Source organism: Amphiura filiformis, chromosome 1, assembly GCF_039555335.1.
Source record: "Amphiura filiformis chromosome 1, Afil_fr2py, whole genome shotgun sequence".
NCBI lineage: Eukaryota > Metazoa > Echinodermata > Ophiuroidea > Amphilepidida > Amphiuridae > Amphiura > Amphiura filiformis.
In genome coordinates this window covers 57,596,812-57,620,331 of record NC_092628.1, presented here as the reverse complement: position 1 = coordinate 57,620,331, position 23,520 = coordinate 57,596,812, and the positions used below count along the sequence as shown (strand labels likewise).

The following is a 23,520-nucleotide window of genomic DNA, read 5'->3' as shown; positions in this document are numbered from 1 at the left end:
TGTATGTATCATTTTAGCCCTTTTTTGGCACATGCTGTGATTTGACATCTTTACCTGCTCGTTATCTAATTCCGTAAATTAATTACAAGATAATAATTGTGAAAGAGGATAGCTGGCACTGTGCTACGCGCAGCTAACGATCCAACCACGTGATTAGATTGACGATTTTGATTGGTCAAATAGCTGCACGTAGCTTTAAATAAGCTACGTTATGACCCTAATGGCTTGCCGTAAACGAGCGAGACTCGTATCATAGACCCTATGGAATTTAACCTGACCTTTTATTTAAAAAAAAAGTAACACATTGACAATGTTCAGTTGGTTGCAGAGTTGGTTGTAATACCTGTTAATACTGGTGTCTGATCAAGATGGCTAATGTAAACCGTACTATGAGTTACATACATGTTCCACGTAAGGTTCCTTTTACTAATCGCACAATAGGGCAACAGTTATATTATGTAGCAGAGAAATATTCGGATAAAGAAATGTATGTATTTTACGGGGACAACGAAAGGATAAGTTTTCAGCAAATGAAAGACAGGGTGAGTACTTCCCACTTGCACCAGTAAGAAATACTAACACTGAGGACACTGTATTCAGTGGTAATACCAGTTTAGTCTGCCAGTACTGGTACTGAGCAATGCAATGTGTATTAGTAGCTACTTTGCAGACCATGTCCAAATGTAACATATTCTAAATCAGTTTAGCAAATGAATCTGGACTAATTTATAAGAAACTGGGACAGTTCGCTAAACTCAAGCAAGTCGTAACTTTTTGCGAAGCTTATTATTAGAGCGAGTTACGAATTTTCACTACTGTCAGCGGCCAACGCTCAGTAAGTTTATTGATGTCTGCTGGATTTTGGTTTCCCTCAATAATAGGGATGTGAACCTTGCGAACTTTCAGGGCCGGCGCAACCTATGCGACAGGTCAGGCGATCGCCGCACCAGTTTTGAGCAGAGCAAAAAAAAAAGCCAAAAAAAAAAAAAAAATATTTCTCCTATTTAGAAAGCAATTTAAAAAATGAACACTAATACTAAAAAAAGTTGTTGTAGTGTTTTTGCATATACAACGTTTTAAAAATGTGACCTATAATAGCAGTGATCAACAGGCACTCGAGCAAGATTTTCAATTAGTGAATAGATGCAACTTTTAAGTAGGCCTATGCATCTTTTTTCATTCAAAGGGTCACCGTGGCAACAAATGTGAACAATTATCAAAGTTTGCAAAACAAAATTGGGCTTCATTTTGCTATTTCAGCTTTAAAATTTGATGGTAGCTTTATTACGGTTAGTCCTATTTCAGGCGCGTAGCCACGGCTCGGATCAGCAGGATTGATCCGACCAAGTTTGGTTTAAGAAAAAAGAACAAAATAAACACTAGTATAGTAATAATTAGTTCTGCTCGGGCCAAATAATACGAAAACAATTCATAGTTAGGTTTAACTGCTTAGATTATAGATTCACTGTTAACAAAACAATGTCATTTGAAGAGAAACTGATAATATACCCTCCGTCATTACCAAAATTGTATCAACTTACAAAATAATGATGCTATTTATTAGTCATAGTAAGCCTATAAATGTAGACCAATGCTACTCAATACTAGTAATTACGGTTCTGCTCGGGCCAAATAATACAAAAACAATTCATACTTTTGACGAAGTTTAACTGTTTAAATTATAGATTCACTGATAACAAAACAACGCCATTTTTGAAGGGAAACTGATAATATGCCCTCCGTCATGACCGAAATTGTATCAAGAAAATGTTGTCACCACAAATTCCCACGTATTCTCTGTAGGTTGCACAAAAGTATTTCCAGTTCGTTTAACATTATTTCTGCTTTGAACATGAATAATAGACCATGAACAGGTAGTCTGAACAGATAACATGTCTTGACTTTCAGCCTTATCAATAATATTTTGGTTCTTATTGTGATGAACAACCATGGTGAGAACCTTTTGTTAGGGCCGCTATCAATGTTTATACAAGGGAATTTTCCCACAGTAAAGTGAATTGATTTCAAATCAAGATTTTAACTTGAATTTTATGGGCTCCATAAATGCGCGATATGCGTTTAGGTGTTGTGTGGAAATTACTCTCTGATATATTCCTGCTCTATTAAAAGTTGTATTAACGGAACAATTTTGTATGGTATGGATATTTTTAAGCACAATTATTTACATAATAATGGTGGCCATTTTTGGGCAATGGGCAGGTTAAATTAATACTGCATGGGCAAAATAATTTACCGGGGTACTGGTGCTCATCTTTTTAAAAAAGTAATGTTAGTGGACAATGGTCCATTTTAAAAATAATTCAAATTTTTTCCAAAAAATTGTACACACTAATAGTAAAACTAGAGCGGTTACCGCACCATAGCTGAACCATGTGACTTCGGCAGCATATTGTGGTACAGGGTACAGGCCTAGGCCGATCGGATCAACTTTAAATCTGACCTGACCTTTGACCTCAGATGACCTTTGCAGTTTTATAGGCCTACTTGTGGAAGTGTCAGGGATTGTTTTCCCTCAGTTACAGCATGATCAGATCCATTTTAAATTTGACCTGACCTTTGACCTTGGATGACCTTTGCAGTTTCATACTCGCTAAGTGTCAGGGATCAATTCAACAAATAAAAAAGGCCTAAATGCATGAAGTATGACAGGAGATACAGCGTGCAGAAACGCCATCACCAAAAACGTGTGCCATCTTCCTTCATTAATTTGTTATCACCAAGAGTCAGAAGCTCTAAAACTGATTTATTTTCAGTGGACAATATTTAATTTGTCAATATATTTCGTTTGTGCAATAAGTTCAACCATGAAAAAGTAAGAGAAAAATAAAAAGTAATAAAGACATTTTTTTAATGTGCTTGTGCTCAACTATGGTTAGCCACTCTTGACACCCCCGTCATCTTGCGCTCATAAGTTAAGTTGCTTTTAAGATTCAGAGGTGAAACTTACTTGACAATTACAAAAAGGATGAATAAATAATATCTGAAAAATTGACATTGTTTTGTTGTACCATCACAAAATACGATTCATTTTCTACATGTAACCTTTTTTATGGGACACCTTGTATATTGATGGGTCTACTTTCAAATTCTCAGCGGCACCACCCCACCCCCTTTTCCCCGGGTTTTATAATGTGAAGTTCTTTTAAAATCTGCATATTTACCATTGCAAATTGGGGAAATTATAATAGAGTGAGTTTTTCTTTTCCGTGATTCTCGCGCAACCGGGACATCCGCAGTTTTGTTTAAAAAAACAACAGGAAATGGCCTCTAAGCGCATCCAGAAAAAAAAAATTTGGACCACACGCCGTTACACGCTCCGCTCGCTATTAAGCTCTGGATAGTGTATTTCTAGCGCCGCACCACTTAAAAATCCCTTGCGCCGGGCCTGACTTTGGATACAAAAATGTCAGCCTGATATGATTGTAAAGACAATTAATTTTAGGACAGGTAAAAGCTCTGTGGCTAAGCTTAAAGGCGCAGTCCACCGGAGTTAATGCAGATTAGATCCAGTTTACATGCCAAGTATAAATATTCTGTGGTGTTAAATGGTATTTCTTGGGAAAATACTCTCTTTGTTCACCTTTTTATTTATAAATTTCTGTCATTATTACACAGCTCTAATTTGGGCTTGTTTCTGAGCATACTTCGATTAAGTCTTTCAACTGTCTATTATACTAAGCACAAATGGAAATTATATTTGAATTCTGGGTGGTCCTCAACACTGCCGCTTTTGGAGAATGTGCCATACTAACCAATGTAAGTCACTTGGGGGCAGTGTTGAAGTCAGCTCAGAACTCAAATATAATTTCCGTTTGTGCTTAATATAAACAGTTGAAAGAATTTATAGTATGTCCAGAAACAAGCCAAAATATAATAACTATTAAACTACGAAAGTGAATAAGAGTGTGTTTTCCCAGAAATACAACTTAACACTACTGAATTTATATACATGTCATGGGACAACTATTGAAAGAGCATTTGGCCTGGATCTAATCTACATTAACTCCGGTGGACTGTGCCTTTAAGACTCGTAATAATGGTAATATCATGTTATCCCGGCCCGTGGTGAATTATTCTCCATCATCAAGATCAATTCCTAATCAAATTAGAGCAAATACACTTTCCTTAAGCATGTTAACTTTGTTTTTCTCAATTTCAGAGTCAACAGTTTGCAGCATCACTCCTTTCGAAAGGTATGAAGAAAGGCGACCGCATGGCATTATGGGGATTCAATCACTCGGAATGGTTAGTAGCTTTCTATGCCTGCACGCAATTAGGAATTTTAGCAGTAAGTACCCTCACTACCTTTTTGTTAACAGTCATCATGTCAATGTCGCTAATAGTGTACCGGTCATGGATTTTTTACCTCCAGATATTACAGCCAAATTTTTGGCGTCCTGACAATTTCTGTTTGTGAGATATAAAAATTCTTGAAATTTAGCACTAAAAAAACTCATGAAACGATTAACACATTAACAGTGAATGGGAATTGTTCACCGACGAGAGTAAAACAAATTTTGAAACCTTCATTTGGTATTATAACAAAATTAAAAAAAGTGATTTCGTTGGCCCATCATGTTAGGGGCTGTGCAATAATCCGGGAGGGGGGAGGCACTTCAATATGAAATGGATATAGGTGTAGGGCTGGCACTTTCGCAGGGGCATTCGGTGAGAGCAAAATATAAAAAGTATTGGGTTATTGGGTGAGAACATGACCTTTTTAAAAATGGAACCTTTGGGCGAGAGCCGAAACAGCGCCACAGAAACCTTAAACATCGAATTTCTAGTTCTAAATGGCTTCAAATTTCTTATTAACAAAATCAGTGATAAACGAAAGTTTCGGTCCAAATTGAAAAATGAGGGTCTTTAGGTGACAGATCAAATGGAAAAATAGGGGATCTTCGGGTGACAGAGCATGTGTTCGTAAAAAATATCATAATATGGGGTCTTTGGGGGGCAGCGACGCTGAAAAAGGAGGTCTTAACAGCCCTACATACGCTTCACCTCCAAAGTGGGAGTGCCCCCGGGCAATAATTACGACCCCCCCATCCCATCCGGGATAAAAAATTTCAAACGGCTCGCCAAAAGTCGCTTGCCCCCTCCACTCAGCTTGCCAAAATTGCTTGCCCCTCCCCCCCCCTCTTTCGGCTCGCCAAAACATTCTTGCAAATATTTTATCCTCCCCAATTTTATCCTCCCCAGGGCTCATAACTATTGCACAGCCCCTTATTGTGGATCTATGATGAAAAGCGCCCTCGTGCAATTGTTATTGCCTTATATCTAAATGCGCCATTAAAAGATAACTCCGGCAACCACAACATTATGCCTTATATGATCAGGTGGTTTTATTTGAAACAAATTCATATCAACCATAAAAACGAATTATTACAGCCGTCTTTCAATTCCAGGGCGCCGAAATTTCCAGTGCAGTATTACAATGAAGGCTGACAACAATTGAGCACAAGTAACCATGACGTCATTGGACTAGATAATTTAGGCGCGGGAATTTTGAATATCGTGTGTTGAGAGCCGGTTGATTTTATTCGTTTTTATGGTCAATATGGTTTTATTATGAGTAATAAAATCATGTCATTCGTAATTAATAATTATTTTTCTAACATATAAGGCATAATGTTATGATTGCCAGAGATATCCTTTAAGAACCCATGGAAATAACAATTCAGTATGAAAATATACAACGCCCTGAAATAAATGCACATAAAAATTGTCGGGATCTTCTGGGCGTACAGAGATACAGGTCAAAGGTCAAATTTTACATTTCTTTTTTGTTGCATTTTCGGATTATCGTTATATCGCGCGCCATTATCATACAACCGGGAAATGACACCAGATGTTAGAGAATGTTAGAGAGAGTTACTATCTATAATAAGAAAATTGGAATATCTGTGATTAGTATTTTAATTGGTTTTTTGTAAATTCTCTAAAGGCCAGAATTTGGTATAAGAAGGCAAGTGCTCTCTTTGAGGGCATTTTCTTCTGAATCAGTTGTGACCCTCTTTGTGAATGTGGACAAATGTCTGGAATGCCTAATGCCAAAAAAGATAGATTTTTGAATTTCGTTGGGGTCAAAATCGGCACTTCGTACAGTTCAATAAAATTATTTTTCAAAATGAAGGACCCATGATAATGTCACAGTGCACTTATACTAGGTCTTACTATGTTTAGAATAGATTAACCGTGTGCCAATGTCTATGAGCAATTCAAAAAAGAGAAATTTCTAGACCCCTACATAATTTGTAGGGCCCCATTAAGTGGTTCAGCCACAAATGGCGCTTAAAATTAGTACATTTTGACCCACCCAAAACTTTTGATGTTCAACATATATGAATTTCTATATTTTGCATCTAAAAGAATGTAGTCGAATGTTATTAGAAACATAAAAATAATTTGTTTGTATTTTTTGTGTGTTTTTCTATTATAGTTGACGCTTTCAAAAATCGTCATTTTTGACTAGCTTATAGGTACAAAATGCCCATTATATAGTATGCCCTTTTTTGTTTCTATTTTATAGGATATTGTCTTATTTATCCTGATATTTCAAAGATACCTTTGAGCCAAACGAGAGAAAAATCCAAGAGGTTGGGTGTTAGTTATTGTAAACTATGTTAAATAATATCTTTCTTCAGGTCCCATTGCGACTAGAATTTCCACTTCAAACAGTCTCTTCCCTCCTCAAGAAGGTAAGTCACTGAAAATTGATATTATTACTAATCTAATTGCAATTTTAAATTTCAAAACTGTGAAGAGTCTAGTAGTACTAGACTCTTCACAGTTTTGAAATTTAAAATTGCAATTTTCTCAGATGAAACATACTTGAACCCTAATCCTATAGTTCGACATAACTTTGAATACCTCCTGCGTACGGGCCTGTATCTTATACCTTCTAATAATAGAGAGTTTGCGAAATGACTGAGTTTGAAAATTTACTCAATAGTGACGGCAACTTCAGAAACATCGATTGGATTTCTTGCTCAAATTTACTTCAACGCGAACGTCTGATTGGTTATTGCACCAACAGCGTCTTGTCGCCTAAATCCCCGCTCTCTCAATTTTAACCTCCTATAATACCACACTCGCACTGCAGTTTCCCCGTCCTCAGTGGCGTTGTCAGGGTTTGTCTTTTAGGAAGGCATGGGGAGGCGACTTTCAAGGGACAACATAATTGATGGGCAGAAGAGGTCTAAAAACGTAAACTACCACAGCGGCCAGCATCCAACAGGGGGAGGGTCAAGAAGGAGGACAAGATGTCCCTCCCTCTTGCATTTCGCAAACTCTCTAAGGTTGACGATCCTTTTTAATAGGAGGGAGGGGGATTTCGGTATAAATTTTGCATGAATAAGATGTTTCTCGTAAATTCAAGAACTCACTGCACATTTATTAAATATTATTATTTCCGTTCAATACATTTGAAAGAAATGCTAGCTTTTTAATAATTGCTTGTTTATTTCATTTCTTCGCTTGGTTCTTTATGGGGTCGTCTTTATACAGTTGAAATGTAAAGCAATGCTACTGACTCATTCACCAGCCCATCTTGTGGAGAGCCTGTACCAATTAATGCCGGAATTGAATGATGGTGCACAAGAGGCAGGTCAGCAGTTTTCAAGGTAGGCCTTGATGTTCTGTCTGTCTATCTTTTTTTTCTTTCTTTATAATAATATTTCTTTTTTGTTTCTAATAATATTTCTTTCTATCAAATTTCTTTCAAAATTTGTCAATTTCTTTCTTCTTTTAACAACTGCAAATAAACTAGATGTTCTAACGGTTATTTGTTGTTCTATTTCTAATAGTTTGTTTCATGTTGTGCATTTTTATGATAGTTTTCCTGATCTGGATTTTATCATTTATGGAGATGAATTATCCTTTGAGCATGTAAAAAACAGGTTGGTATAATTTCTAAGAATCTTTCATGGATAGATAATACATAATAGAGTGCTTGCACGGAAGGTCATTTGTTCAAATCATCCGCTAGACACGCTCCAGAAGACATGCAAATGCATAATATTATTATTATTGTTGTTATTATTAGTGTTGTTGCTATTATTATTATTATAATTATTATAATTATTATTATTAGTGTTAATATTATCATTATTATTATTATTATTATTATTATTATTATTATTATTATTATTATTATTATTACTTTACTATTATTATTATTATTATTATTATTATTATTATTATTATTATTATCATTATTATTTTTATTATTATTATTATTATTATTATTATTATTATTGTTATTATTATTGTTATTTATTTGTTAGGTCAATTTACAAACTTGGTAGTTTTCTGGACCTGGCTGATAAAACAGATATAGACAAGGTTGCTACATCCTGTATGTCAATTGATATGGATGACCCGGCAATAGCATACTTCACATCAGTAAGTATGATAATAATGATTAACTGAATGGAGTGCATTAAGATACGCGCTGTCATTTAGGACATTAACCAAGTAACGTTATAATCGGATTAACTACCATAGCAATAGATTAATACAATTTTTGAATATCGCCCTGCACTACTCATCAACTGTGTCTGTCTGCAATCTTAGATTGAATACAATACCACTTTTTCAAAGATACTAAATCTTACAGGTGCGAGTGATCAGCATGATATGAATATTCTTTAGAATTAATACGATCCAGGTCTTTATCCCTTTGACGTCTATGGTTCAATGCATAGGTACCGCGTGAACATTGTAGTGCAGGGCGATGTATCTATTGCTATGGTAGTTAATCCGATTAATTACGTCACTTCTACGGCGAATGGTGATTAATCCTGTTTACATCACTAATTCTTCAACGAATTGATATATCTAGTATCCATTCCAGCTGCAGTGACACCTTGGACTTTTGGGTGCACTGAAATAAGTATTACGGTAGTACAGCCTGTCTAAAAAAAACTGTGCAAGTGAAAAGCACCCTCTTTGGCAATTTGAAAAAACTGCTGTGACATCCTCAAGGGCATAGTCTTAGCTCTCAAATGCCGTTTGTTCTGTTCAATTTGCTTGTTTCAATCTCGAGATATGTTTAGTTAACTACGAAAGGGTGATAACAATTGTGCCACTTTTACTAGGGAAGAGGGTTGTACGTGTAAATCAATGATAGCATCGATATCAAGAGTTCCTTCGTGAAATCAAACGAATGCATCGATTACACAAAAATACACACTTGTTTTTAATGTTTTTACTGTTTTATCATGATACAGGTCTAATGATTCTCTTTTTCCACTTAAAACTGGTTAAAAGATAAATAAATATTTCAAATTCTGCTGTAAAACTAAATACATTTACATGTTAATGATTTTATCATGGTAAATACTGTTCTCTTGGCACTCAAGACATGTTAAAAGAAACAAATATTGCACACTCTGTTGTAAAATTAAAATCATGTCAACGAAATATTGCACATCGTATACGTTTGAAATTTTACACTAAAGATTTAAAATCCATTGATGAATTGTCAGCAAATCATAAGTACAAATAATACTATTTCCGAGTGTGCAGCAGCTGAGTCCGACATTGCTTGAAATCAACAGTTTAGTAAATTTTACAGTTTGGTCTTTAACATTATTGTTCTTGTACATGGGGCACTCGGAGCACCCTTCCTTCTACGTGACCGCCGCCTGTAACAATGCATCTTGCTGCCCTCGTCTTCAATACAATTACGTACTGGACAATTGTTAGTTACATATCATTTCTAATCCTATAAATGAATGTTCTTTTATTTTAAACTGTATTGTATAGGTATACATAACATTCTATTCAATTTTCTAAAAGGTGGCACAAAAGGTTTTTCATTCACTTGTGTTTAGCAAATGTTTAGTGAAGCAGATCTCTGGATTGCCGAAACCAAAATGAATGAAACAAACGGTATTTGAAAGCTAGGAATGCTCCCCTGACGTTGATGTAAGCATCATGTCACAACAGTATTTTCTAATTGCCAAAGATGGCGCTTTCCACTTGCACAATTTCTTTTTGAGACAGGCTGTATATTACTTTGAAAAATCAATATAGCAGGGCTGTAATGCTATGAACGTACAAATATCCAGGAAAATATGTATGAGGTGTTATTGGAGTTCGAACAGATAACATACCGTAAAACCCCGTCTACAAGCATATATAGTGTTTTTCATGAAAGCTAAATTAATTTGAAGCCAGCGTAAATATACCAATACAATAGATTGGTTTTAAAATAATACTTGTTTGTATATGCATGGATCCGTAATTTATTTGCTCAAACTCCATAATGGCGCCTGGATTAATGTAGCTTTCATCAGAAGTACTCTATATGCTTATAGACGGGGTTTTACGGTATCTCACTTCAAACATATTATGGCGCAATTGAAAGACATTAGTTCTCTCATTTGTCCTTAAAATCTAGTCGTAATTGCATTACACGACAGTGGATTCTTACAAAAAAATTTTATAATACGGTACAATATTATGATAAATATCCATAAGGTAGTTTATAAAATATAATTCACGGTAGGATAAAATATAATGGTGAATAGAACAAAACACTATATATTCAGTCATAATGGAAAATGTGAGCAAAATAGACTGATGGCGGACATTTCAGTTTTGATATCACTGTAATATCACTATCTTTACTATACTGTTGTTTATGTTGTTGTTGTTATTATTAAATATTATTTTGGAGTCACAGTACGTTTTTGCATTACCTATCGATTTTTACTTATTGATTCAAGGGTACTACTGGAATTCCCAAGCCTTCAGTTCTTTCACATCACGCCATGGTAAACAACGCTGCTACGGCAGGTGCTTACAGAGCTGGCGTGGAAGGATTTCAGGATAACTGGGTAAGAGACAAATGGATTGATTTAAACATTAAACATACGCTCGTATTGCCCCCTGAACGAAATTAGTTTATTTTACACTATTGTTTGCATTTATAATGTATATTACTATCAGTTATTATTAGAATATTGTTTTAATGTGTTAAATTTTTGTCTGTTCCCTGCTTTTCTTAACGTTTTATTATTCAATTTTGTTCAATTATTATGTAGAATGTTCTCATTAGGCATATCAGTTTACGAATATAATGAGATAGCAGCTGGTGCTTGAAATCTAATAATTATGTTCATGCACTGAATTTTAGGATTCGGTACGGTACGCGACCACGGTGAGCTTTTCCGGATCGGGATCCTTCATCGGAACATTTCTCCCGTTGGTACGAGGATGCACAACCGTTATTCTGTACGCAGACTTTACTGTTGAAGCAATGGCGAAGGCACTCCAAGATGAAAAGTGAGTGAGAGTGGTGATCGGGAGTAGAGATAATCAGACAGAGACATAGAGACATAGAGAGATCTGTCGAGGGCTGAAAAGGCAAGGGCTAAATTTATTTTTAAATAGATTTGCCCAAACAAGACGCGCTTAAGTTAATCAATAGTGTTCAATTCCATTGACAGTGGATCACAAAGGTTTGCAAATGACACACGTTCGGGTCCATGAAAAATACATGTCTAGACGTATACAAAATTAGACTATGCCATAGTTATAGGTATTACTTATTGGGAGAGAAATTAGACAAAATAATGCACGCGCGCTGATGTTGATGCGTCTAATGCACGAGCCCCGAAGAGAGAAATGAATCAATCCTACGCGACGCGAACGCGCGAGAAACACTGCGAGCAGTACGCGGAGTGCACAATATACACAATCAATGCATGTTTCGTACTTTTCTAACAGCTTTTCTGATTGGCTGCTTTGATATAGGAGTGTATGAATCGATTTTGATAAATGAAAAATATGTTATTAATCATGATGAGCGCTTTCAGTTGAACTCGAAATTATACAGATGTTTCACAAGCAAAGCATTCGATAAATAGTCATAAAAAGGTGACAGTGAAAGTAAATATACGTGTATGTTATCGAATGCAATATAATTATCTTGGCATAACTATAATGAGGGCTCACTTATTGAACAATTCTGATTTCGGAATCTACCAGTTTATTGATCGTGAAACCCCGAGTAAAAAAAATGACCTTGAATTGTACTTTGAACTTTTAGCAGCACTTCGCCCGTGGGACTTTGTCCCTAACTTATAGTGTCAATCATACTCGCCATCTATTTGTTATCAATCCAATCTTACTGCAAGCACCAAGCATGGAAGTACGAGATGTATGCCCATGCACCAAGTGAGAGATACAAAGGCGGTGTGCGAGTGTGGGATGTGTCTGTTTGAGATGTAGTGGTGTTTGAATGAGGGTGGGTCGATTGATGGATGCGATGTAATAATGCGAGTAAAATAAATTCAGGAATTCAGAAACCTTGGGATTGTGCTCGTGAACAAGAAGATCAATATTGAAGTCACCCATAATAAAACAAGTCTTTTTCTCTCAAAAAACAAGATCGAGTGTGTTTGTTAAAGAGGCTATAAAATCTGCAATCAAAGATGACTTATTCTGGTTTGTAAACAATGCCAATGGGACCTTTTGGAGTTATGGGTCATTTCAATAACGATAGAGTCACAATGTTCGGCAGTAATTTTAGATCAGTTCTGATTGAACAATTGATGGTTAATTTGATAAACAATGATACACCGCCACCTCGACGATCCTCACTAACACAATTTTCAACGGTAAAATCACCATAATAAAGCAAAGAATAGTCATCAGAAGTAAACCAGGTTTCTGAGAACCCGTAAATCTCAAAATGCTGATTTAAAACAGAGAGATAGTCAATGACATCATTAGAATGTTTAGCAAGGCTACTGGAATTTAAATGAAAAAGAGAGAAATTACATATGCTAGGTTGGTGATTCTGGATAGTACTTGAATCATAGTAGGTACAGCGAGCTTCCTTAGTATCATCAGACGAACCACCCGACAGGTGTAGTGAGCTATAAAAGGGAAAGGATGGGAAAACAAGATCAGAAATTAGTTCAGAGTTAAAAGAAGCAAATAAATAAATAAATAAATAAATAAATAAATAAATAAATAAATAAGAATAATAAATACATATATGTATTTATACAGCGCCTTTCACATGTGTACATGTACCAAAGCGCTTTACAGATATTCTGATGTCGATAGAATAATGTCAGCTGCCATACAATGCCCAAGGCATGCTCATACCTTTGGGCGGCGTTCAATTGACAATATTCATAACAGCTCCCCATTTCACCCCTGGGTATAGAGAGGTAAGTAGGGTAAAGCGCCTTGCGCAAGAGCACAACACGATGGCACCGCTGGGGCTCGAACTCGCAATCCACCAATTACAAGGCAGAGCCCGTACCGCTGCGCCAACGTGCCTCTGTAGGGTCGGGCATGAAAATATACAATACAAATCAAACAGTAAGGAAACAATAAACTTTATAATACAATAAATTAAATATACCTAAATAAAATAGGTATAACTCAGTCGACTAGGTAAAAACCACAGATGTTGCTAAAAAGCTTGAAAGCCATGTAGTTTATATATGAAGAGCACATTATTATCAAACAGAAAGTAGCTTATTCATACATGGATCGGAATTAAGACTGAATGGGCACAAATGTGCCAATGCGGATATCAAACCAGGGTAACCGACCATGAATATTATGTTGTTATGTTGTTATTACGCTCCTGTTGTGCAGTTGAGCACTATCTGACTATCTATGATAATACAGGCCGACTCTGGAATAGTTTGGCTGTTGACACCATGGAATGTAAATTCTTCCATTCGAAATTGTCTCCACCATGTTGTCTGACGATCGCCTTTAGGCGTGAAACTCAGAGTAACGACTTTGGAAGGTCTAAACTAAAGGTCTGAATTTTTTTTAAATATTTTTACATTCTATATTATATTGGAGAGTCTAAGACCGTATATGTGATGACGTGTAATATAATGTGAAACTGTAGCCTCAAATTTATTTCAGAGTGACGGAAGGGTTGTTCTTTATTAATCACATGGCCCAGCTGATCAACTTTCCAGATTTCAACAAGTACGACTTTTCCAATTTGAAAATAGGTATGGATCAAGTATACAGCCTGTGGGTGAGGGGGTATGTTGGGGTCCTTGAGTTAGGCATGGGGTGTACATAATGTAGTGTATGTATGTAGGGGTGTATTGGGGTGGGTGGAATGTGTGTAGTGGAGGAAGAGGTGTGTGCGTTCCTGTTTTGTGTTGTTTTTAGTAGGTTGCTACACGTCCTGAACATTGTTTATTTAAAAGATTAAAGGTACACGTCACGATGTATTGTTGGTCGAAGTAGCCAAAAAAAAAAAACCTGATTTTTATTATCAAAATCAATATATTATTGAAAAATAACACTTTGATGTTTTGCAAAGTTCATTCTACAAATCTTATACTTTGAAAACTTGCTTGATTTATTGTTGTTAATGAGTTATGTACGTTTTACAAAAGTATTGTTGTTTTTTCAGCCCTCTTTACAACATAACTCAAGAACCACAGGGCATACAAGAGTATATATATGATATTTGAATTCTTCTACACATTCGCTTTGAAATGATCAATGCAAATTCGCAAGATGCTGTGAACTAGCAAATCGCAACAGTTAAAAATAGTTGCTAACCTTCAACCTATTATATCGTATCTACCATGATTATAAATTACATATATTTCAAACATTTGAGTTATTCACCACCATAATGCTACTGCACAAAAATGAAATTGTCGTCTATTTTTCAGTTATCTTGGGAGGAAGCGTTATCCCTTACAAATTACGGCAAAGTGTCGAGCAAAAGATTACAAAGACGAGAACTGTAAGTCACAGACTCAGGCTGCCATAATCATTTTTAACTTTTTTCTGAACGAGGCTAAATAACCCTAGCAAATCAAAACTAGATAGATCTTGGAGAACAACCTTTCAAATTTATTGAGAACATTTGCAGAATTTTTGTTTTTAAATTTGAGTCAAAATCAATCAAACCCCCAATTGTCCCCCACGTTTAAGGCAATCCCCCTTTTTTTTTTTTTTGGTTGCTTTCCTAAAGTTCCATAATTATCATTATCTGAATCTTATTTTTGACACAAGCTGACAAACCATATGGAAATTCAGCATCGCATATTTGGTTGATTTCTTTTTTCTCTCTTTTCGAATTTACCTTCCGATAGACTGCTTATGGAATGACTGAAGTGTTGGCTACTATGTTTAACCATCCATTAGATCCGCAAGATGTCATAGATGGGGATTGTGTATATCCAGTTGGTGGAATAGAGGTAAACATCAATGAACCTTTAACTTTGGTAGTTTGAGGAGGGTGGTCCGATTTCATCACATAACGTTTTTCACGTTGATTGGATGGCATTGACGCCACCTATTAATTTTCATTAAAAAATGAAGGGTGGCTTCTCGTGTACTTCACCTTAGTCAGGTACCAGCGCACCCTTACATTGTTTTCGCTGCCACTGGGATACATCAGAATTATCATGTTCGCTTCAACATTTCGCTTCGCAACCGAAACGCAGCTCCCCTCAGCACTTATAGATTGTGATTATCCACTAACAGCTCCCCCATATTACACCTGGCTATGGCGAGATACGTGAGACTAAAGCGCTTGTCAAATTGCAGAACACGTTAGTGCTGCGGAGATTCGAACGCACGCCTCGAGCTAATCTGCATTTATGAATCGAATGCTTTACCGCTGCGACACGGTGCCCACATACTGGCATTTCAATCCGTTTTGATCTGATACCAGAATATGCAGAAGCCAAATTGCCATTATTTCAAACATTTTTGCTTGAGAAATCCATTAAATGAGTACTCACGACTTATGCTTTCGCCATCAGGACTGATGGCTTGATCACAAGCCCCGGGGAGTTCTTCGAAAAAGTTTGTACGGATATGTGCCACGCCATCTGATGCTGACTTTTTCTCCTTTTTCTATACTTACTTTTTACTGTTTTTGCTACCTATCACTGGGAATCCACCCATCGACATATAAAAATCGCTAAAAAGTATCACAAAACGGTGGCACATACATGTATACCTTCAACCGATTCCCGCGAAGGACTTGTTGATATTTCCTGGAAGTGACAACGTTTTTGTTTTGAGCAATGGATCGTATACGTTATCGAAAGAAACCATACCTTTGCGAATGTAGATTGCCTCTCTCATTCTTCTGGTGAATGCATTTGAGTCCTTATCGAAGATTGTTGTCCTTGTTTGAGGAATGTGGTATGTAATGTTCACAAGAAAATGTTTACTAGAGCAAACAGAAAAGAATCAACCTCAGAACAGAACAAATCAGCCATTACAGACCACATAGCTAAAGAAATTCACATCATAGAATGGGAAGGGGTAGCAATCTTCGATAAAGACTCAAATGCATGTACCAGACGAATAAGAGAAACAATCTATATTCGCTTCTCCCGATCACGTATACCATCCACTACTCAAAACAAAAACGTCGTCACTTGTAATTATAAGCCATCAGCCCTGATGGTGAAAGCTAAAGTCGCAAGTTCTCATTTAATGGATTTGTCAACAAAAATGTTTGAGTTATTTTTCAACAATCCTTCAAATGCATCTATTTACCGAAATGCTCACTCTTGTTCTTTAGTATATAACATTTATTTGAATTTATCGTTTAAAAATTAAAGTGGATAATTTTACCATTGTCACATAGGTGAAAATTGTCAACAAGGAAGGAAAGGTTGTTCCAGTGAATACCCAAGGAGAGATGCTTATTCGTAGCTATTCTTTGTTCTTGTATTACTGGGGTGAGCCGGAAAAGACGAGAGAATTCAAGGATAACAACGGATGGGCACATACAGGGTAGGGTACCGACTACCAGCGGGTGTACCCCCATAAAACTTTTGGCTCACTCCATTTGTCTGCGATGTGAGCAAATGGCTGAAATACAATCTTAAGTAAATCTATAAAAGCTGCCGAATTACTTTTACACTGTCACTATTACATAGTTGAAATCAATGCAGGTACAGTATACACCGGCATCAAATTGTATTTACATTGGGTGCGCATTTAATGATGGCCTTTTCAGAATCAATAACAGTGGCGTAGATTTCTTTTTGACATTGGATGGATGGGGTTGGAAAAAAAACTTGACGTGTAGTGCATCCAGCACCTTTTGGCGACAGAAAGTTTGTGATACAAATGCGCGTGAAAAGTTTTTGCCATATTGAAACTAAACTGGTGAAACATGGTGTGAAAGCGGAATTCACTGCGCGATGCGCGTGAAAATTTGCACTTTTTTGGTTAAAATGGCCAAACATGTGATTAATTTGGTCAGAAACCCGAAACATACAGGCGTCAACATGGGGGGGGGGGGTGACTGTGTGGGCCATCTCCCTATCAAAATATTGGAGGGATTTATCGCCCCCCCCCCCCGATCTACGCCAATTATCAATAACAAACACATGCTGCATTTTCTATCTCAGAGTCAGAGATAAGAAAACCCTTGAAAGATTTTGAAGCCCCCTGATGCTAACTTGTTGTTATGGGGATACTACTTCCACCAAACTTACCTGTATACATTACATACTAACTACTACTGTTATTATTACCACTACCCGGCCACCACCACCCTAACAACAACACTATCACCACCATTCTAGTTCTACCACCATCACTGCGACTATTCCGCTATAATATTTGTTTTTCAGAGATGTTGCAGAAATGGACCATAGAGGATTCATAAAGATATGTGGCAGAATCAAGGTAAAGTAACCATATTTATTTTGCTACTAAAGTAGGGATAACATTGCTGATTCGTTACGTCCATTGCTTTAACCTTGTCTTACGGGCGCAATTCTTGGTTATACGCTTTAGAGGGTACCAAATCGAGGATATATATATATAGGTTTCCTTTTCCCAAGTACCAACATTCTCCGCTGTTACGTCACTGTGGCGTCATAGTGTAAGTGCGTTCTCGCAAAATTGGTGAAACATAACCAAATAATAATGTTGATTTTATGGCGATTGGTTAATGTGAATGTAATAACACATATCTGTCCATCATATTAGGAATTGATCATTAAGAACGCTGTCAACTTGGCACCACCTGAATTAGAACGTGTACTCAACCAGCACCCTGGCATAGTAGACAGCATGGTAAGATAAATCGATGATTTCATTGTTACCTAAATGATTACAGCGAAGTAATTATGCCGTCTAAGGATACACCAACTTTGGAGACTGAACTTTTTTACACGTAAAACATGTTTCGATAAGAATCCAGCTAGCCCTGCTGGTACTACTAAGCATGGCATATGTGACTATCCAACACAACTGAGCCCGGATGTCGCCAGTGCCACTATTGAGATATGCTCCATTGAACTTAACAATAAACAATAGGAAACATTTATTGACTGTTTTATTGATTTTTCACTACTTAAATGTCAAGTACTATAGACATGATATACATCATTTTAAAGCTAATTTCAAGCAGAATATTTTGGTTGAATATCTCAAAATGATGATTGGCGACTTCAGGGCTCAGTTGTGCTGGATGGTCACATATAAGTTTTAGTAGGTTTGTATTACAGTAAGACATTCAGCTAGCCGATACTACAGTAAATTAAGCATTAAATATAGGTTTTGGTGAAAGGTGTTCCCTCCTGTGTGTTAACGAGTACCATGAATCCTCTGATGTTTCAATGTGACACCTGATGTGGGAATATTCAGCATTCTTCCTTGGAGTAACTAGGTATGGTCAGGAGAATTTTGAAAGCCCTTTAGACTCTTTTAAAGTGAAAATGCTAAATCAAAATTTCAAGACCCAAAAGATATGAACTGAAAAAGGACAATTGTATTATTTCGTATTTTGAAGTAGATCCTACATTTCTGGAAAAATGTTGTCACACTTTGCCTGTCTTTTGGTATATCCCCGCCCACGCTAACACCCCTCTAATTCAACGTTAGACTAAGCCATTTTGTCGGCAGGTCTGTGAGACACTCCGATATTGAAAGATGGGGAGTGGAGAAAGGTGAGATACATGGTGTATTCTGTGCTTCACATTATTGCATGTAGACATCTTGTTAGAGAGGGCGTTTTCTTTGTACTGGGGGTCGCCATTTTGTTGGAGAGGGCGTTTTCTTTGTACTGGGGGTCGCCATTTTGTGCGATTTTGTTGGGTAGAAAACCGCACAGGAATCACAGTGGTACCACATGTGTACACTCATGTGCATGTATGTTTCACTCGCCTCTCCAATTTTGATAGGGCACGCATTTCAATTGTTAAATACAAGTGATTTTTGAGATGAGCGTCATCTAACAGTTAATTGCAAACGTGTATCCTTCAAAAAAGACTTTTATTGTTCATCTTTTCTTACAATTAGGTTTTCCTTAAGTGATTTGATCTCCGAGAGGACAAAGAAAGACCAAATCATAAATCTTTTTTCGTGATTTTTTTTTAATCGGATAGGTTGTCGGAGTACCGGACGATATTGCTGGAGAAGAAGTATGTGCTTGTGTTAGGTACGTTTACAGAATGTCTACTCTCTTGACAAGTGGTATGTGGTGGTAAAGCAAACATAGGAAATGTAGAAACATACCTTGTGTCCATTTCACTAAACGTTTAACCCTTCGTAACTCAAGAAACAGTTCGTAAAGTTACGAATGGTCCATATAGTAAATCCCTATTACGAAGGGTACTGTTCGTAAGTAAGTTTAGTGAAATGGAACTTACGATTCGTCGTAGGTTACGAACGATTTCGATACTTACGAAGCTTCGTAAAGTTTAGTGAAATGGTTTTCGAAAATAGACGACGGTCTGCTCATTTGAAAGAAAAATCAGATTCAAAGAAGATTAGAAGGGATAAATACTTGGATTTGTCAACTGTCATGTGTGCTTCATTTTAAATGTTTAACGACCTTCTGGTTTCTGAGTAATTTGTGTCCAAATTGATTTATTCGAAGGTAACTTTTGACGTTTTCGCTAAGGTTACCTACGAAAACCATGGAAAAAAACGACTGTTCTCATTGTCTCATGATCTAGACAACACATTCATGGACCCTGGTATAAAGCTAAATGTAGTTGCCCTCAAACGAAAGGCCACAAGACGTAACTGACTCCAAGATGGACTTCACAAGTCTGCAATAACGGTTTTAAGCGATTTGTGTGCAATTAAGCAAATTAAAGTCACGATTTCGATACTTACGAAGCTTCGTAAAGTTTAGTGAAATGGACCCTATATCTCATAAGAATGATGAATCATTGTTTCATTGTTAAAAGTTTTAATTGTTTTATTATTATTGTTGTTCATTTTACGTATAGATTGGAAAAGGCAGCCAAACCAAGCACAGATGAAATTATTGAATTTTGCAAAGGAAAGGTGTGTATTTATGTTTAGATTAATGAGCATGTTGAAGAGTCATTCGTTATAGGTGTGGCAAAGGCAAAACCAATGATTTCTTGTGCTTATTTTTTGACAATATGTGACTGTACAGCACGAATGAGCCGTAAATGTCCTAAATTGTATTCTCAAGTTGGTTCGACAAGTATCTCATTTGGATAGTCAAACACCTTTTAATCCAATCAATAATCCTATTGTTGAAGAGGATAATAAGCTTCTACTTTAGATGTCTATAAAAAAATAATAGCTCTGGTCTTCGTTTGCTTTGGCTAAATCCTTTTCAAGTGGTGGATTACAAAGCATTGTATTTTGTCTAGGTATGTATAACCAACAATTAACAATGAGAGGATATTCCTAAACCTCGTTGACTTGGGGATGATTTGAAATGACCGCCAATTATGACTGTTTGATATTTAACACCAGCAATGTGGAAAAAGAGACACATGTAAAAACAAAAAAAGTTTCTTCAACATTTTGTTGAAGGAGCAAAGTTCAACAAACCATAACCCCGCTTCTGGATATCGTTTGAAGTCAAATGATATACCATTTTAAAGCTTATGATATATATTTTCTAAACCCGAAATAAAACAAAATTGACCGGGGGGAGGAATTTACGGCTCATTCGATTATCCATATATCTCTATTATGCAAATTACCTGGAAACATTGTTAAAAAAAAAAAAAATCATCGAGAAACGTAGTAAACCTGTAAATGATTAAATTAAGGCTCTGTTATCTTAAGGGATGGGGGTATGAACCCAAAACGAAAAATTTATGATTTATAATTGCTTGCTTGCTCAATTGATTGATTGATTGATTGATTGATTGATTGATTGATAATAAAAATTAAAACAACCCAGCACGTGTGTTTAATTTTAGAAAGGCGTAATGGTCATTGATTCAATAGCATATGTGACCTGCTGTCACATAATGAGAAGAAAGTTGATATTCCAGATTTGAAATCCTTATTTTATACCCTTTACAATTATACCAACCATGTTAGGTTGGCTCCTTGATTTGGTCTTCAAAAATCAATGTTTCCTCTAGAGTTTCTTTTGTTTTCTATAATTCAATTTTGTCATGGATCTTTTATAGTACCATATCAACTTAATGCTCATTTTGTGGGAGTAGGTCACATATATATGATTTACAGTGGGCGAGGAAGTTTGTTTCACCTGGTATTCCGATACGATTTTTTGCTGAAATTCTTGGGACGCATTTCATTGTGGATTACTCCTTAACATTATAGGTTCTAACACTTCTGGTTCCGAAGTATGTTGTGTTTGTGGATGAGTTTCCAGCCACTGAGACAGGCAAGGTAAGACCTTAGCGTTAGAAACTTACATGGACACAATTGCTTATCGGTCAAACATTACTCTCTAAATTTAAAAGAATGAATTTCCACTCTTTCAAGAAGTTGAACGAAGGACAACCCGTTTTTGAGTGGAAAACACTCTAAAATGAGAGAAAGTACATTTTCTTTAGGCAATATTGACTCTTTTGAGAGTATACAGATTACCTTTTCCATCCTTCTTTCGATTTCACTCTTTTAGAGAGTACAGAATACAATGGACGATTCTTTTTATTACGTTAATCTTTTAATGGTAGAAACTCGTTTCCAGGAGGTCTTGTTAAAATAATACCATGATATTTTTCATTTTGCAGTTCTCTCGCAAGAAGATGTCGACAAGAGCAATGGAAATGTTAGGCTTAAAACAAGAAACGTAGGGATGTTCGTGAGACTATTACTACACACTTTCGTGATTTATTCAACCCATCGTGTTGTCAAATTTAACAAGGAGAAAGTATAATACAAAAACATTTGCTAGCCAGAACCATTATATAGTTTGTGATAAAAGCATGAGAGTTTCCACACATGAAGTATAATGGTCTCAAGTTTATTTTAAGATCGGCAGCTATTTTGAATTTGACCCTTAGTGACCGCTAGGGGTCATGAAAAGGTGATAATTTTGTTTAAAGATGCGCCAAATTATTCGTCTAATTATAAGGATTTCTAAAATGTATAGTATATATGCTATCTATGACCCATCGGTTCAGAGTTATGCCAAAAACATGATTTTGGGTCAGAACAGCATTAGGGTTTTTAAAAAAACTGCTTAATTTATTTGAGTATGGGTACCAATAATACAAGAGTTTTTAACTTGAATAATAGATATTACAATTAGTATCTGATGTTTTGGGTCTTTTTAACTAAAGGGTTGCTTGAACATAGCAATCTGTCAATTTTGTCTCTATAAAACTCATTTTGAATTATTTATACGCGTCTCAAGAAGCACAATATGAATATATATTAAAATGTGATTTCAAGCATCTATCAAAAAAACCCACTCACCTTTTATTTCTATGAAAAGACAATTTGTTTGGCCCTACAAGAGTTTACTTTTTCAGCATACACTGACCTTCAAAAAGTCTAACGGCAAGTTTAAAGTGCTTTTTGGTCATAAAGAAGATGTTGAATGATTAATAATGTAATAGTTTGTGTACTTAATTAAAACACAAGAGGTTAACATTCTTTTATTACTTAGTTCAACAGTACTTTAGGAAAAGGACATTTCCACATTCTACATAGAGCGTTTTGCTTAAGATATCATGACAGTATTGTGTATTCAGATGATGAATTATCACAATCACAGACTTGGTGTTTCAGCGCATCAAAGCAATTCAATTTGTTGCATGATTTGGCTAAAATCTTGTTCAGGAGAATGATCTACACAATGTAGTATGTATTTTCCAAACATATATCACCAAAATTATAGGCACGAGTACCAGATTGGCCTAACAAAACATTGCAGCATCGCGGATAGCTACACTAGTTCATTGTTGAATCAGTAATTATGTATAAAATATGGCCTATATAGTAAATGACGTTAATATTAATACGGTATTAACAACTGTGAAATAAAGTGCGATTAAAGTACAAATTGAAAGTAATAATTAAACACTTTGGTTCGGGAAATCCATTACTTCCTTGAGGATTTTAAATATTTTTGGTCTGATCAGTTGTTTTAGCTTTCTTTTCGCGCCTTTTTGAAATTATATCTGCTATCGTATACAGGTATGGATTAATTGCAGAATTGATGGGCAAAATAAAGGTTACTGACCAGGCATAAACCGACGGAGGCAAAGTAACAATTCTTGTTTGCACAAGTATTCCGAGTAAAATTAT

The 23,520-nt window shown here is 36.1% G+C and overlaps 1 protein-coding gene across 1 annotated transcript; it reads left to right on the top strand.

The window, feature by feature from the left end:
- The first annotated feature begins 347 nt into the window (after nt 1-347).
- On the top strand, nt 348-23,293 carry LOC140149620 (medium-chain acyl-CoA ligase ACSF2, mitochondrial-like). The gene is made up of 18 exons (XM_072171702.1): nt 348-542; nt 4,181-4,309; nt 6,669-6,722; nt 7,531-7,646; nt 7,860-7,922; nt 8,310-8,427; nt 10,758-10,868; nt 11,168-11,316; nt 13,933-14,024; nt 14,706-14,779; nt 15,132-15,236; nt 16,646-16,794; nt 17,643-17,697; nt 18,004-18,090; nt 19,404-19,456; nt 20,256-20,313; nt 21,583-21,651; nt 21,999-23,293. The coding sequence occupies exons 1-18, from the start codon at nt 369-371 to the stop codon at nt 22,059-22,061; spliced, it is 1,719 nt and encodes a 572-aa protein (XP_072027803.1). The 5' UTR covers nt 348-368; the 3' UTR covers nt 22,062-23,293.
- Nucleotides 23,294-23,520: the final 227 nt, after the last annotated feature.